The 14,629-nt window shown below is 40.5% G+C and overlaps 4 protein-coding genes across 4 annotated transcripts; all 4 read left to right on the top strand.

Moving 5' to 3' along the window:
• Positions 1-996: 996 nt before the first annotated feature.
• Positions 997-2,199, top strand: LOC132562981 (signal recognition particle protein-like). Its single transcript, XM_060227747.1, has one exon. The coding sequence runs from the start codon at positions 997-999 to the stop codon at positions 2,197-2,199; it is 1,203 nt and encodes a 400-aa protein (XP_060083730.1).
• A 326-nt stretch (positions 2,200-2,525) lies between these two features.
• Positions 2,526-4,223, top strand: LOC132562980 (tRNA (guanine-N(1)-)-methyltransferase-like). Its single transcript, XM_060227746.1, has 3 exons — positions 2,526-2,735; positions 3,123-3,318; positions 3,580-4,223. The coding sequence occupies exons 1-3, from the start codon at positions 2,526-2,528 to the stop codon at positions 4,221-4,223; spliced, it is 1,050 nt and encodes a 349-aa protein (XP_060083729.1).
• A 1,315-nt stretch (positions 4,224-5,538) lies between these two features.
• Positions 5,539-7,209, top strand: LOC132562979 (transcription termination factor Rho-like). The gene has a single exon (XM_060227745.1). The coding sequence runs from the start codon at positions 5,539-5,541 to the stop codon at positions 7,207-7,209; it is 1,671 nt and encodes a 556-aa protein (XP_060083728.1).
• Positions 7,210-13,927: 6,718 nt separating this feature from the next.
• LOC132562978 (large ribosomal subunit protein bL27-like) lies at positions 13,928-14,401 on the top strand (the record flags this gene model as incomplete). The annotated part of the gene is made up of 2 exons (XM_060227743.1): positions 13,928-14,069; positions 14,240-14,401. Coding segments are annotated over exons 1-2 (304 nt in total), but the record flags the coding sequence as incomplete, so codon positions are not given.
• Positions 14,402-14,629: the final 228 nt, after the last annotated feature.

The raw sequence follows: 14,629 nt of genomic DNA, 5'->3' as shown, positions 1-14,629 counted from the left end.
GTTTACGTATCCACCACACATCGTATACAAGGTGTAGCATTTCATGTAATGCGGATACGGGATAGTTCATGGTGTTGTACTGTTCGTGGAGAGTGCTTTTTATTTTCGTAAGAACGTGCGCACCGCTGTTTCTTCTCATATAGGAAATAAAGAATATTCCACGTTGGGAAAGAGAGCTAAGAAAAGGGAATGCATGTACTCTTGCCAAGTAAATACCTAGATTGGGAGACAGCGCTAGTGAGAGGCATTGTTCATGCTCAGCTTTATCGCGCGCAGAAAGCAACAAGGCTAGTGTGGCTCCAGTGGAAGATCCAATAACCACTACTTTCTTCCCTAATACATTCGCCACTGCCAACCCCTCTAGAGCGCCTAGGTACCAGTCTTTATAGTGAAGGAATTCCATAGGAGCAAAAGCTACGCCATGCCTTGGAAGCCGAATTGCAATGGTATTAGCCTTTAAGGTTTTGCTTACAAGCGATAGCAGTGGGTGAGTTTCTCTAGGACTACTGGCGTATCCGTGAAGATAGAGCAGAGAAATATCTGTAGGAGCCAGCTGAGATTTTATTTTCTTATCAGCCATTGCATGCAGGGAGATCTTTCTCATAGCCTTAGAATAGAGGATGAGTTCTGTTTCAAGATTCTCGCGTACAGGGACCAGCGATTCCCTTTCTTTATACCACGTGTGCAGATGCTGCAACTGTGGCACAACAGGAAATGCGGCATTCAAGTATGCGAGTTTTTGCAACATATTTTTATTGTACTATGTTATCCTACTAGTATGTATAGTATGTAGCTACTCGTATATGAGTTACTTGTACTTTAGTAGATAATAAGGAGGTCTGTGTGCTTGAGTCTCTTCAGAATAGTTTTCAATCTGTTATTCGCAAGATAAGAGGAAAGGAGTATATTACTGAAAATAATATCAAAGAGAGCATTGAAGAAATTAAGCAATCCTTGCTGGAAGCAGATGTGCATATACGTGTGGTACGTCGCTTTATGAACAAGGCGGTGGAGCAGGCACTTGGAGAAAAAGTGTTAAAATCCCTGCAGCCAGGCCAGTATTTTGTAAAAATATTGCAAAATCTACTCGTTCAATTTCTAGGGGGGAATAATGTTCCTATACACCTCAAAGGAAATCCAGCAATTATTCTCATGTGTGGACTGCAAGGGTCAGGAAAAACAACAACAAGTGCAAAACTCGCTTTGCGATTCAAGGAGGAAAACAAGCGCTGTGCTTTGCTGGCATTGGACACTACAAGAGCTGCGGCAGTGGAGCAGCTGGAGCAATTAGGAGAAAGCATTTCAGTGCCCATTATAAGCCCACAGACGCTTGGGATGGATATGCATGCTGATAAAACAGTGATAGTGGAAAAGGCTGTACTCTATGTAAAGACTATGGGAAAAGACCTGCTTATTATTGACACTGCAGGAAGGAGCGAGCTGGATACGCAACTCCTGCAAGAATTGAAAAACATAGATCGTGTGGTACGTAGCTGTGCTAAAATTCTTGTGTTGGATGCTATGACAGGGCAAAGTGCAGTAGAGCTTGCAAAGAATTTCCATGAGACATTAGATATTACTGGGCTCGTATTTACAAAGCTCGACTCTGATGCTCGAGGTGGAGCTTTACTTAGCGTAAAGACAGTAGCCGATCTTCCAGTTCACTACGTAAGCTCAGGAGAAAACCTGCATTCACTCGAAGTATTTCATCCCGAACGAATAGCATCAAGAATACTGGGTATGGGAGATGTGCTCAGCCTTGTTGAAAAGGTGGAGAAGCAGGTTACGCAGGAGCAGGCAGAAATACTTCATAAAAAAATTATGAAAAAAACATTTACATTGCAAGATTATCTTGAGCAGATGCAGCAGATAACGAGCATGGGCTCCATAGAAGATATAGCTGCCATGTTACCCGGTGTAAGCACCGCACAACTTAAGAACATCGATCAAACGCAAATAAAACGAGAGGAAGCAATTATACTTTCCATGACCAAAAAAGAACGCTTTAACCCAAAAATTCTTGGATTTTCACGTAGAAGCAGGGTAGCAAAGGGAAGCGGAACCACTGTGGCAAAAGTAAACAGCTTACTTAAAAAGTTTGAAAAAACAAGAATAGAAATGAAGAAAAACCTTAAAAAGACTACAAAAACACAAGGTTTGCATCAAAATATAAATGAAACACTGCAAACATTTCAATAGTGTACTATAATAATAGTGTTGAGTCATTGGCAAAAAAAAATAGCAATAGAGGAGGACCTGTGGTTAAAATAAGACTCAAAAAGTTTGGTAAGAAGAGGCAGCCATCATATCGTGTGGTTGTAATGGATTCCAGGACAAATAGGAACGGGAAAACATTAGATCAGATTGGTTTTTACCACCCACTTGAACGTAGCGAACAGGATCAAATACGTTTAGATTTGGATAAGATTTCAAGCTGGGTCGGAAAGGGTGCTCAAAAAACAGATACGGTAAGGAAAATAATAAATAAATATAAAAGAACTCATTAGTGTGGGTAAGGAGGAAGTATGGAGAAGGAGTTTGTTGAATACATAGCCAAGGCTTTGGTGGATCAACCAGATGAAGTTGAGGTAAAAACAATAGAGGGGGAGAAGTCCGTTATTTTGGAATTAAAGATTGCTCAGAATGATGTAGGGAAAGTAATAGGAAAGCAGGGTCGTATTGCACATTCCATTCGTATTTTATTAGGAGCAATTGCCACCAAAACCGGAAAAAGAGTAAATTTGCACATCTTGGATTAATTAAGCTGTAGAGTATGAGAGCGTGCACCTTCCCGTAAGCTCCTGTTTCTACCATCCCTAATACTTGTTCTTTACATCAAATACCCCATCCCATCCAGCATAACTACTAGAATAACTAATGTCATTGTATTATCTTTTGTTATGAGAGCTTCCGCGACAGTGCTTATTGTTACAGGTAAACTAGTGAAACCTCAAGGACTGCGAGGGGAAATTATTCTATTCTCGTATTCAGCTCAGATAAAGCATTTCAGTTCCATTGCATCTCTCTATCTCGCAAGAGATAATATATCTCTTGCTGTTGAATATTGGTCACGTATAGGATCGGAAACAGAGAGAATAAAGTGTAAATTTCAAAATATACAGAATCCTGAGGAAGCAAGGAAGATATGTGGGCAGGATGTGATGGTCTCAAGGCAATTAGCTTCTCAATGCAAGATCGATGAATACTATATTTCTGATCTCGTGAACATCCGTGTGCAGTGCCATGGGCAGGATGTTGGGGTTGTAGCTGCGATTACTAATGATGCGCATCCAATGTTATGTATTCGTTGGAAAGAAGGTGGGGTAGGGCTCATACCATTCAATAAGCATTTCTTTGCTATACCCGATATACACAAGGGTTCGGTCGAGCTTACAAATCACTTAGTATTGAATATTACGTAATTGAATAGAGCATGCAATATATGCCCCATGCTATGATGCCACAACTCCTTGTGCTAATGTGTTCTCGTATGTATAATAAAGTATGTATATATGAAAGTACATATAGTAACACTGTTCCCCAATCTTATTGAAAGTTATTTCAATACTTCAATTATAGCTAATGCGCGCAATTTAGGTGTAATTACAGTGCATATTGTAAACATCCGAACCTTTGCATACGACAAACACAAGACCTGTGATGATGCTCCTTATGGGGGTGGGTATGGTATGGTACTAAAAGCGGAACCACTTGCATCCGCTCTCGATTCTATTCTAGGAAATGAGCCTAAGAAACATAGCGCGCTTACTATTTGCCCCACCCCAGCTGCCCCGCTATTTACACAGCAAGATGCAAAGCGTCTTGCGCAAAGAGAAGAGCTTCTGTTTATTTGTGGGCACTATGAGGGTATAGATCAGCGAATAATCGATCTGTATGTAGATGAAACGTATTCTATTGGCGAGTACGTAGTGGCCTCTGGAGAGGTGGCAAGCATGGTCATGCTGGATAGTGTGCTTCGTTTGGTGGATGGGGTGCTCAATAAGGGTTCTCTTAAAGAGGAGAGTTACGAAGCTTCCCTACTTGAGTACCCGCACTATACCCGACCCGCAAGCTTTCGTGGTATAGCAGTGCCCGAGATACTACTTTCTGGCAATCATAAAAAAATAGCAGAGTGGAGAAAGAAAAAGAGCCAGGAGCTTACAAAGAAATTGAGACCAGATCTCTACTATGCTAGTTCAAAAAGAGGAGAAAATAAACTGTAGTATAAAAATCACATTTGGTGTATACTATATATGTACGATATGCACTGAACATATTTCATTTGGAGGTCACATGATACGCAATAAAGAAATTCTCAGAAAAGCAAGGACGACAATAAAAAACAACTATAACAACGCATTACTTGCTTCTTTACTACATACCCTTTCTGCTTCTGTGTTTCTTTGTATAGGATTTTTTCTCCTTATAGGTGCAATGATACTGCTCTGTGTATATACAGTACGATTTCTTATACGAGAAGGTTTAGATTTTTTCGGTATGGAAGGGGATATGCTATTTGAGGGTTCGGGAGATGTCTTGAAGGAAGGCATGATGGGAAACGGATGGTTTGATATAATAACGCGTGTGTTCTCTAGTTTTCCTGAAATGCTCCCAGAGTCGGCCGAGAGATGGAAAGGTATGGAAAGGCTTTTAGAGCACGATGTATTGCAAGCATTTGCTTCTGCGGGCTTTCTTATTGCTGTAGCATGCATTGTTTTCGCCCTCATATCACTCGTGCTGTTTACATGTATTTCCCTGGGAGTTAAGGGGTATTTTCTTACTGAGCAAAGAGAGCGAGGAGAGCAGGGTAAGTCTCGCTTTAGTGTCGTGCTACGGTTTTTTAGGTTTGCTTCCTGGCGCATATTTATTGCACTTTTTATAGCGCATGTGCTCCAGCACCTTATATCATCGTTCTTGTTTATTCCAGCATTGATAGTGGGTTTGTTCTTCTCACAGATTGATTTTCTAGCCTTTGACAACCCCAAAATGGGACCGTTGCGCCTGATAATACAAAGTGCAAAGATGATGTGGTGGCGACCGCTATGGCAGTTGTTCTGCCTATATCTACGATTTGTCCCGTGGTTCCTGCTAGTGTTTGTAACATTTGGTGTTGCTGCTTTAGTGTGGGTCTATCCTTATTTTACTACTGCTACAGCCATTTTTTATCAGGGATTACTGGATAAAGATAGCATAGTAACTGAGTCGCCTGTTCCCGGTAGTGTGAGCAATAGCGCTTCTAGCGATGTCATTGAAAGCACATAATGCGCAAGCATATAAAAGAAACACGCATCATTGATGATGCTATACTTGACAAAATAATGTGAATGCTATATACTACTCACAGGTTTAACACTTCCTATATGTAGCATTCTCTATATGTAGTCTTCAAAAAGATAATAGTTGCTTTCTTTTAGATAGCTACTATACGACGAGCTTTTATGTTGCTTTTATGCCTTAATTGTCATTATTTATGGGGGCAGAAGTATTGCTTGGAAGTCTACGGTACAAATGGTACATATATTCTCACAAGAAGGAATGATGTCAGAAGAAAAAGAAAACAAAATACACATACAGCAACAAGAAGATGCCGAGGTACAGGGAGAACAAGAACCTGCTGAGGTTGAAATTCCTACGCAAGAGACAACTCTAGCACAGAAGCAAGATGCTGAGCAGAAAAAAAACTCAGTCAACTCAGCACAGGATGAAGCACAAGCCGAGCAATACACAGAGCAACGCAACAAGAAAATAGAAATCAAACTCAAAAATAAGAACAAGAAGAGAGTGCAGAAAAAAAGCAGCTCATACACAAAGGTAAATGAAGCAGAAAAAGCACTAAACGGAGAGGAGAAAAGCGACCAGTATGATATGGAGTTATCTTCTCATACGCTAGAAATACCTGAGGATTATAAGGACCTGCGAGATATCTACCACGACAAGTTAGCTGATCAATCCATCATTGAACTAAGAAATATAGCCCTTAAAATTGGTTTGCAATATGAAGATATTTCATCTCTCAAGAAGCAGGAGCTCATTTTTAGGATATTGAATATTTTTATTCAGTGGGGAGCGTTGGCTCATGCAAGAGGGACGCTTGAAATCATGTCTGACTCATATGGTTTTCTTCGGTCACCACATAACTCCTATCTACCTGGACCTGGGGATATCTATGTGGGTTCTACACATATTAAGAGACTCAACCTCAAAACAGGTGACACGGTAGAGGGTATTATACGCCCTCCGCGTGACGGTGAGCGTTTCTTTGCGCTTAGTAAGGTAGAGAAGGTCAATTTTGATTCTAAAGAAAACTCCCAAACAAGAATTCCATTTGACAGTCTTACTCCACTGTATCCTGAATCTCGATTAGAGCTTGAAACCCCAAGCAAACCAGATGTATCTACCCGAATAATTAATTTATTCTGCCCCATAGGCAAGGGTCAGCGCGGCTTGATAGTGGCGCCACCACGTACAGGAAAAACTGTGCTCCTACAGAAAGTAGCAAATGCTATTACAACGAAGCATCCTGAGGTATATCTTATAGTACTGCTTATTGATGAAAGACCAGAAGAAGTTACAGATATGCAAAGAAATGTACAAGCAGAAGTAATATCATCAACATTTGACGAGCAAGCTACGCGTCATGTACAGGTTGCTGAAATGGTTATAGAAAAAGCAAAAAGACTCATAGAACATAAAAGAGATGTGGTGATACTTCTCGATTCTATCACGCGTTTAGCAAGGGCGTATAATCAAACAATACCGGCATCAGGTAAGGTTTTGTCTGGTGGGGTGGATTCAAATGCATTGCATAAACCTAAGCGATTTTTTGGAGCCGCCCGCAATATAGAAGGTGGGGGCAGTCTTACCATAGTAGCTACAGCATTGATCGAGACTGGCAGTAGAATGGACGAGGTAATCTTTGAAGAATTTAAAGGTACAGGAAATATGGAAATTTACTTGGATAAGAGATTATCTGAGCGCCGAATATTCCCCGCTATAAATTGCAATAGATCGGGAACAAGAAGAGAGGATCTGCTCCTCACCACTGAAGAGCTTCAGAAAATGTGGGTGCTAAGAAAAGTAATCAATGGCATGGATGATATAGAAGCAACAGAGCTACTTGTAAATCGGATGTCCAAAACCAAAACAAACGCTGATTTTCTTCTTTCTATGAACGCTGCTAATAACACAAACAATACAGATACAAATTAAATTGTGGAGGAAGTATGAAAAAGGATATACACCCAAACTGCAACACTACAGTGTTTAGGGACATGTCGTCTAAAGATGAATTTATTGTTCCATCTACGGTGCAGAGCAGTAAAAAAGAAGTAAAGGATGGAAAGGAGCTTGCCCTGGTAGAGTTGGAAATAACAAGCGCAACGCACCCTTTCTATACTGGTCAGCAGAAACTCATCGATACTGGGGGTAGGATAGATAGATTTCGTAAGAAATTTAATATAAAAGAGAGGAAATCCTAGAGAGATGTATTTTTCTCATTTTGCTGCTTGATCCTAGCCGCTCCCCGCATACCTTTGCCAGCACTTTGAAGATAACAGTACAGTGCTATACCTAGCAAAGCAATGCACCCTACAATACCAAATGCGTCGCCAATAATAAGATAGGGGCTTTGTATTGATAATAGCTGAATGTTGGAATGTATCTTATCTTGAACAAACATAGGAATCTGTTCTATAACCCTTCCCCAAGGGTTTACAATAGAGGTGACACCAGCGTTTGTAACACGAAGCATGGGAATACCAGTTTCAATACTGCGATATCTGGAGGTAAGCAACTGTTGCATCTGTGCTGATGGAGAGTTTGTCCAGCTTACATTGGAAAGATTAACAAGAAGTTCCGCTCCTTGCAGTGCATGAGAACGCGTAATAAATGAGAATGCATCCTCAAAGCATATAATCAAACCTAGTTCTACAGCAGCCTGTGTATGAGAGTGTTCTCTTAGCGGAACTGTAAGGGTATGGATGGACCCGCCCGGTGTCCATGTAGAATAAATATTATAATTTTCTAACAGGGTTGCTAAAAAAGGTATTTTCTTTAGCGGAAAGTATTCTGCCAATGGAACAAGCTGGTTTTTTGCATACGAGCCAAGAACAGAAGAATCTGCAGCTATAAGAACAGCAGCATTGTAGTATTCTCTCTTCTCAGTATTTGCTATGGGAATGCCAGAAAGGAGGGGGGTGTCGTTTTCCTTAAGAAAGCGTAGGAGAGGCAGTGTTTGTGGCATGAGCTCGTAGTAGTGTTTAGTAGAGGGGTAGTCTTCTGGTTGGTAGTAACGTGAGGCTTGTTTCGCTCCATACAATAAGATCAGGTTTCTGCTCGAGTGAGTCTAAGCTTTTTTGAGTGTACTGCACTAAGTCGTCGAGCACCTCATCTTTTTTCCCCCAATCCCAGCTATCAGAATTTTGCTGAATACCTAATATGCGTATTTGTGCTACTGTGTTTTCTGCTGTCATTGTGTTTTCAAGAGAAAGCATGTACGTGCCATAGAGTATACTGAGCGTGTATAGTAGAATAAGAAAGAGGCTGTGGAAACGTAGCGCAGAAATCATCTTGCTTTTATTGTTGTTAGTAGCTGTGTAGATATGCTTATAAGGAGTGGCGTTACCACTCATGTCGTGCAAAAAAGGAAGGAGGGTGTACTTGTGTATATAGTGAATGATATATTCAGCAAGCACTGCGTTTGTATATACCACGAGGAAACTCAATAACCATTCGCCACCCAGGCGTGCTATCTGTGTAAGTACAGTAAGCGTTGCAACTGTGTGCGAAAGATGTGCCCAAGGAAAGGCTAGATACCCTCTAGCACGAATAAATTCATATCCTACCCATAGTATAGCGATAAGAAGAGGGCGATATGCATTGAGTTTTGTATTGTATATGCAATGTATAAGAGTAAGCACTGTGGTATATAGAAGAAGAAACACAAAAAGCACCCCAGCAAAAGACATAAGAGCATATTCTTGAAAATTTTTCAGCCAGTAAAAAGTAAACGTGACATACATAATTTGCCATAAAAAAACAGTATAGTATGCCTTTTGTATTGTTGGGGCAAGAAACAATGCAAGATATAAGGGTGCAAGACAGATAAAACCAAGGCCCACTACACCTTCAATAAAGAAGGGATTGGGAAGGCTAAGTGAAAAAAGTAAGGCAGAGCAGCTAAGAAGTATGTAAGGTAGTATAGATAGCTTTTTCGTCATCTGATATAATAATATTGTATACTATTCGTATGCTTAAGCTACAAAGGGGAGGTAGACACTTGCAAGCAGTACATGCGTGTAACGTGTGAACATATGAAAATTTTACTTACAAATGATGATGGGTACATAAGCCCGCTATTGCAAGACCTACACAGTTTTATACCAGAACTTATTACTCATTCTAGTAGCATTGTGTTTGCGCCGAGTAGAAACTGCAGTGCTGTTTCTAGCGCACTTACTCTTGATCCTAAAATATTCTTTACAAAAATTTCTGAAAATTACTATTCAGTACAGGCTTACCCTGTAGATTGCGTGAAAATAGCTCAGAATTTACATGGCGCATTTGACCTTGTTCTATCTGGTCCTAATCAAGGGGCTAATCTTGGTGACGATGTTGTACATTCTGGCACAGCAGCGGCAGCGCATTGTGCGGCAATGAACAATACCCCAGCTATAGCATTTTCTATTGTTGATGACTACAAAGACATACGCAGTCTAGATATGGAGCTGTGGCATGCATTCCTTGTAAAGCATATTCATTTTTTAATAGAAGTAGCAAAAAAGCATCGTGGATTCTATATCAATGTTAATATTCCCTTACCGGTATCATTGGATCTAGAAGAAGCAACCCTCTCTAAAAGAGCGTACATTGAATCTCATGTCTGTTACGACGGAGAAGAGAAGAACGAATATTATGCACGTACTGCAACAGAGCTAAACGATGAACACGTGCTGGGGGGAAGCGACTGGGACTATTGCTTGAAGGGAAAAAGCACATATACAGTTGTCGATGCGCTTCCACGTAGCATCGCCAATAATATAAGCAATTAACCTAGTGAGGTAAGATGAATTTAGGATATGTGTCAATGCTTATGCAGCGCAAATTGTATTCTCAGGCCCTAGAGAGTCTTAATGATACGAATATTAGGCAGTATAGTGCTCAAAGCAGTAAAATACAGTATTATAAGGCACTTTGCTACACTAACCTGAAAATGTATGACAAGGCACTGGAATTCTTTGATTTTGTATTATCTTCTAAATTAGGATTCATCTATATTTACCAATGCAAAATGATACGAGGCTACATCCATTCAATAACCGAAAAACATTCACTAGCAGAGCTTGAGTTTTAGATCTGTTAAACAATGGGTACGAGTCAACAAGAGTGTATTCTGCTATTGGACATACAATTTATCTGCAAGGCAGGGTACCGCAGGCAGTGCAGTATCTTCAGAAGGCTCTACAGATGAATCCAAATAACCCAACGGCACTTAATTCCATGAGTTATATTTTAGCGGAGAATAATGTAAAATTAGATATTGCTATGGAATATGCACGGAAGGTGCTACACTCCTCGCCCAACAACCCCGCTTACCTCGATACTTTTGGGGTCGTGCTTATAAAGCAGAGAAAATTTAATACCGCAAAAAAGGTGCTGGGAAGGGCGTATAAGATCTCAAAAAATCCGCTCATTTTAACACATCTACAGATGGCGATGCAGAAAAAAGAATACTAGTGCATATTATGCAGCAAAATAAGGTGGGGATTTGCAGTATATGAAAAAACACATAACAATACTATGCTTTCTCTTTTTTATTCTCAATCACTCTGGGTTTACCCAAACAAACCTAGAAGGCGAGCGCCTAGAATTGGAGAATGCATTTCCATTAGCTCTCAGTGATATTCTTAATCTCTCAGAGTCCCGGCAGGAATTCTTTCTTGGAGTCAATCTTTTTCATGCTGGAAATATTGCGCAGTCTATTGTATCTCTTCAAAACGCAATTGCTCTTTTTTCTCAAACGGACAGAGGCAGTAGTGAGGCAAGATATGAGATAAATGTATATAAATTTTGGTACGCAAAAGCAAGTTATGCATATGGAAATTTAGAATTAGCACGGTTGCTATGGAACGAGCTTATTAGAGATGAGTTCTTTCCTACCTTTTTAAGAAATAAGCTAGAACAACTCTCCTCACAGGAGAACAATGCTGCCCTCTTTAGTTTGTCAGAAATGGGAAAAGTGGTGAGTGTAGATCTATTACAGCAGAATTTACTTACACCAATATCTCTCCGGGCTCTACATAACGGTCTGCTCGGCCTTACGCTGCTTCAGTCTAATCTTGCAGTCATTTTAACACCCGCTGGTAATGTAGAGAGATTTCTTACAAAGAGACTGCGCACTTTTGGGCGACCTGTGGATATCATACAACTTCATGGCGGTGATATTCTTGTGACTGAATTTGAAATGAACACGATTTCACGTTTTAGTTCTACTGGCAGTTATCGAGGAGCATTTATCGCAGAAAGCCCAGCAGAGACACCTAGGGAGCTCAATATATTTGGTCCTCAGTATCTCGCGGTTGATGATGATGACAACGTCTATGTGAGTATGCACGGCACACGAGATATTATGAAATTTACGAAAGAAGGAGTGTTTTTGCTACGCTTTGGGGGTCTAAGCTCTGGTTTTGATGGTTTGGCGCAGCCCTCTGGTATTGTATTTCATAATAAGCGAGTATGGGTAGCTGATTATAAAGATGCTCAACCAAGGTTAGTAGAGTTTGATGTAAATGGCAATTATCTTAGCCAGGCGAGATTAGAAAGCAGTGAGGGCATTGAGAGCATGCGCTCTCTTTCTGAGTCCACCATATTGATCAGTTCTCCCAAGTCTATTCATGCTTTCAATAGCGTAACAGGAAGGCTTACAGACAGCTTAAGTCAGTCTGAATTTTCAGGTGTCATCAGTGCAGATGTGGATGTAAATGATTCCTTGTGGATAGTAGATAAAGAGAGAAATAGTTTGGATATTTACTCTCATTTTTCACGCCTGTATTCTGGGCTTTCGGTGCATATAACGAATGTTGACCTTAGTGTATTTCCTACGGTAAGACTTACATTTAACGTGGGTAATATGAGAAATAAAAAAATACGTGGCCTAGATGAAGGGTCAATTTCTCTTATTGAATCAGACACAGAAATTAGAGATTTCATTATTCAAGAGAGTTCAGAGCTTAGTAGAAACAAGCATCTTGTTGTAGTGCCTAGCATGGTGGGGGTCCCCAAGGATAGGGTTCATACCCAACGTATGTATGATGCGGCTAGAATAACACTGGATGCTATTGCAACACAAGCGCCCGCTGACGTAGGGTTTGAGTTTGCACTTCTGCACCCTAGTACGGTTCAGCAGGGTCTTACTATTCCTAGTACTACAAGTACTCGTCAGGTTTTAGATGCTCTTTTGAATTATGCAGACGAAGACAGCTCCATGGAACATATATATAATTCTTTGCGCATGGCTGCAAACATATTATTACAAAAGGACGGAGAGAGAATAGTATTATTTATAGGGGGTGTACAGGGGGCGCAGGATACAAAGGCTTGGAAAAGGGTGCAACGCTTGTATACGCAAAATAATATTAAAATCATTTGGATAGACACGAGGCCCACAGGGCAAGAGCAGCAAGGGGTAAGCAGCAGTCATGATTCTTTTTTTGCTTCCATGCTACATGCAAGTGACGGGGCGCAATTCCAGTATCCATTTCTTATGCAGGGAGCACGTAGTTCCATACTAGATGAAATACTATCACCAATTTCCGGTGAGTACGTTATTGAGTATACTAGTCGCTTTTCGAATCTACTTCCTAAGCAGTATATCTCCTTGGTTCTCAGTGTTTTTTTCTTACAGAGCAGTGGTCAGGAATTGAGTGGCTTTATACTTCCTGGATACGAGAATTGATAAAGAAATGCTGTATATTAACAGTGTTAAGATATTGACGTTATGAATGACTCTGTGTATAATAGGAAGTAAGGATAAAATAATATGTTTGCAATTGTTGAAATTTCGGGGTCACAAATAAAAGTAGAACCAAATAGCATTGTTAAAGCCCCTCCTATAAAAGGTAACGTTGGCGATAAGGTAGGGCTGGAATCTGTAATTATATATAAAGATAAGGATGGCACTAAAATTGGTTCACCGTACATTGAGGATTTAAAAATTCAATGTGAAATATTTGCGCAAGATAGGGGAAAAAAACACTACGCAAGAGTGTATAAGAGACGAAAGCAGTATAAGAAGGCATGGGGCTACAGAACTCCTTTTTCTCTCCTAAAAATTGCGTCTATACAAGCTTAGTAGACGCACTTCATTTACGTGCATGGCTCTGCTTATGGAGCATGGTCTTGCATGCTTACGAGTCAGTGTTCTAGTCGGTATTATAAAGTAGCTAGCTGTGGTGCTACCACGGTTTGCTGGGGAGTTATAGTGATACAAGCTAGTCTGCATATTATCACAGGAAATCATGCTCGCGTATTGCTATCGCATGCATATTTAGAAAAAGAAAGCACTGAAAAAATAGCTAGCCAGGATTTTTTTTTCATATCGCACGCATCGCTACATGGTCATGCGAGTACAGCAAGGGATGAAGTTGGGCAGGTAGCATGTGCTGGGGTAAGTATTTTATGTAAAAGCCTTGCTGTTATACTTGATAGGCATGTAGGAACTATGCTTGATATGTCAGCAAGAAAAGAAGGCGAATTTATATTTACTATTGATGTGGACGCTATGTTCAGTAAGTATGCCCCCATTACCCTTGTTCAATATATGGGGTTAAGTGGCTCAATGAAATTATTTTTACTAGGATTAGAGCTTATTGCACAAGATATGCCAAGTACGATACAATTAATAGTAAGTAACACAGACTAGGAGGAGTGTATGGCGCATAAAAAAGGTGGTGGTAGCACAAAAAATGGTCGTGACTCTGTCTCTAAACGGCTTGGAGTAAAGGTTTTTGGAGGCGAACACATAAATGGTGGCGGCATCATTGTGCGACAGCGAGGAACCACGTTTCATCCAGGTATAAATGTAGGAAGAGGAAGAGATAACACTCTCTTTGCTATGAGTGAAGGAACCGTAGAGTTTGGAAGCAAAAGAGGGAAAAAGATTATTTCTGTACTCCCTTTATCTTAGTATGTATTATATTGAAATCACAGTTTGTTGACAGTGTAGTAGTTACATTGAGCTCAGGCCATGGTGGGGCTGGATCTGTGAGTTTTAGGAGGGAGAAATACATTCCTAGAGGCGGTCCAGATGGTGGCAATGGGGGAAGAGGAGGGGATGTTATTATCCGATGCTCGGCCCATGAGCGTACCCTTAGAAAACTACGTATCAAAAAAACATATTCAGCAGGTAATGGAACCTCAGGTAGTGGAAGGCAAAAGCACGGAGCAAGAGGAGAGGATCTTGTTATTACAGTTCCTTTTGGAACTGTGCTTCGTACTTCGCAAGACATAGAACTTTTTCGTTTTTCGCATCAAGATGAGGAGAAGCTTTTGCTAGAGGGGGGTAGTGGAGGCTTAGGGAACACATGTTTTAAGAGCCCAAGAAGACAGGCTCCTCGTTTTGCACAGCCAGGAC

The sequence above is a fragment of the Ylistrum balloti genome, unplaced genomic scaffold (assembly GCF_031769215.1).
Source record: "Ylistrum balloti isolate Yb309-2 unplaced genomic scaffold, AGI_CSIRO_Ybal_v1 Utg371554, whole genome shotgun sequence".
In the NCBI taxonomy this organism is placed as follows: Eukaryota; Metazoa; Mollusca; class Bivalvia; order Pectinida; family Pectinidae; genus Ylistrum; species Ylistrum balloti.
This window is presented reverse-complemented; position numbering and strand designations above follow the sequence as displayed.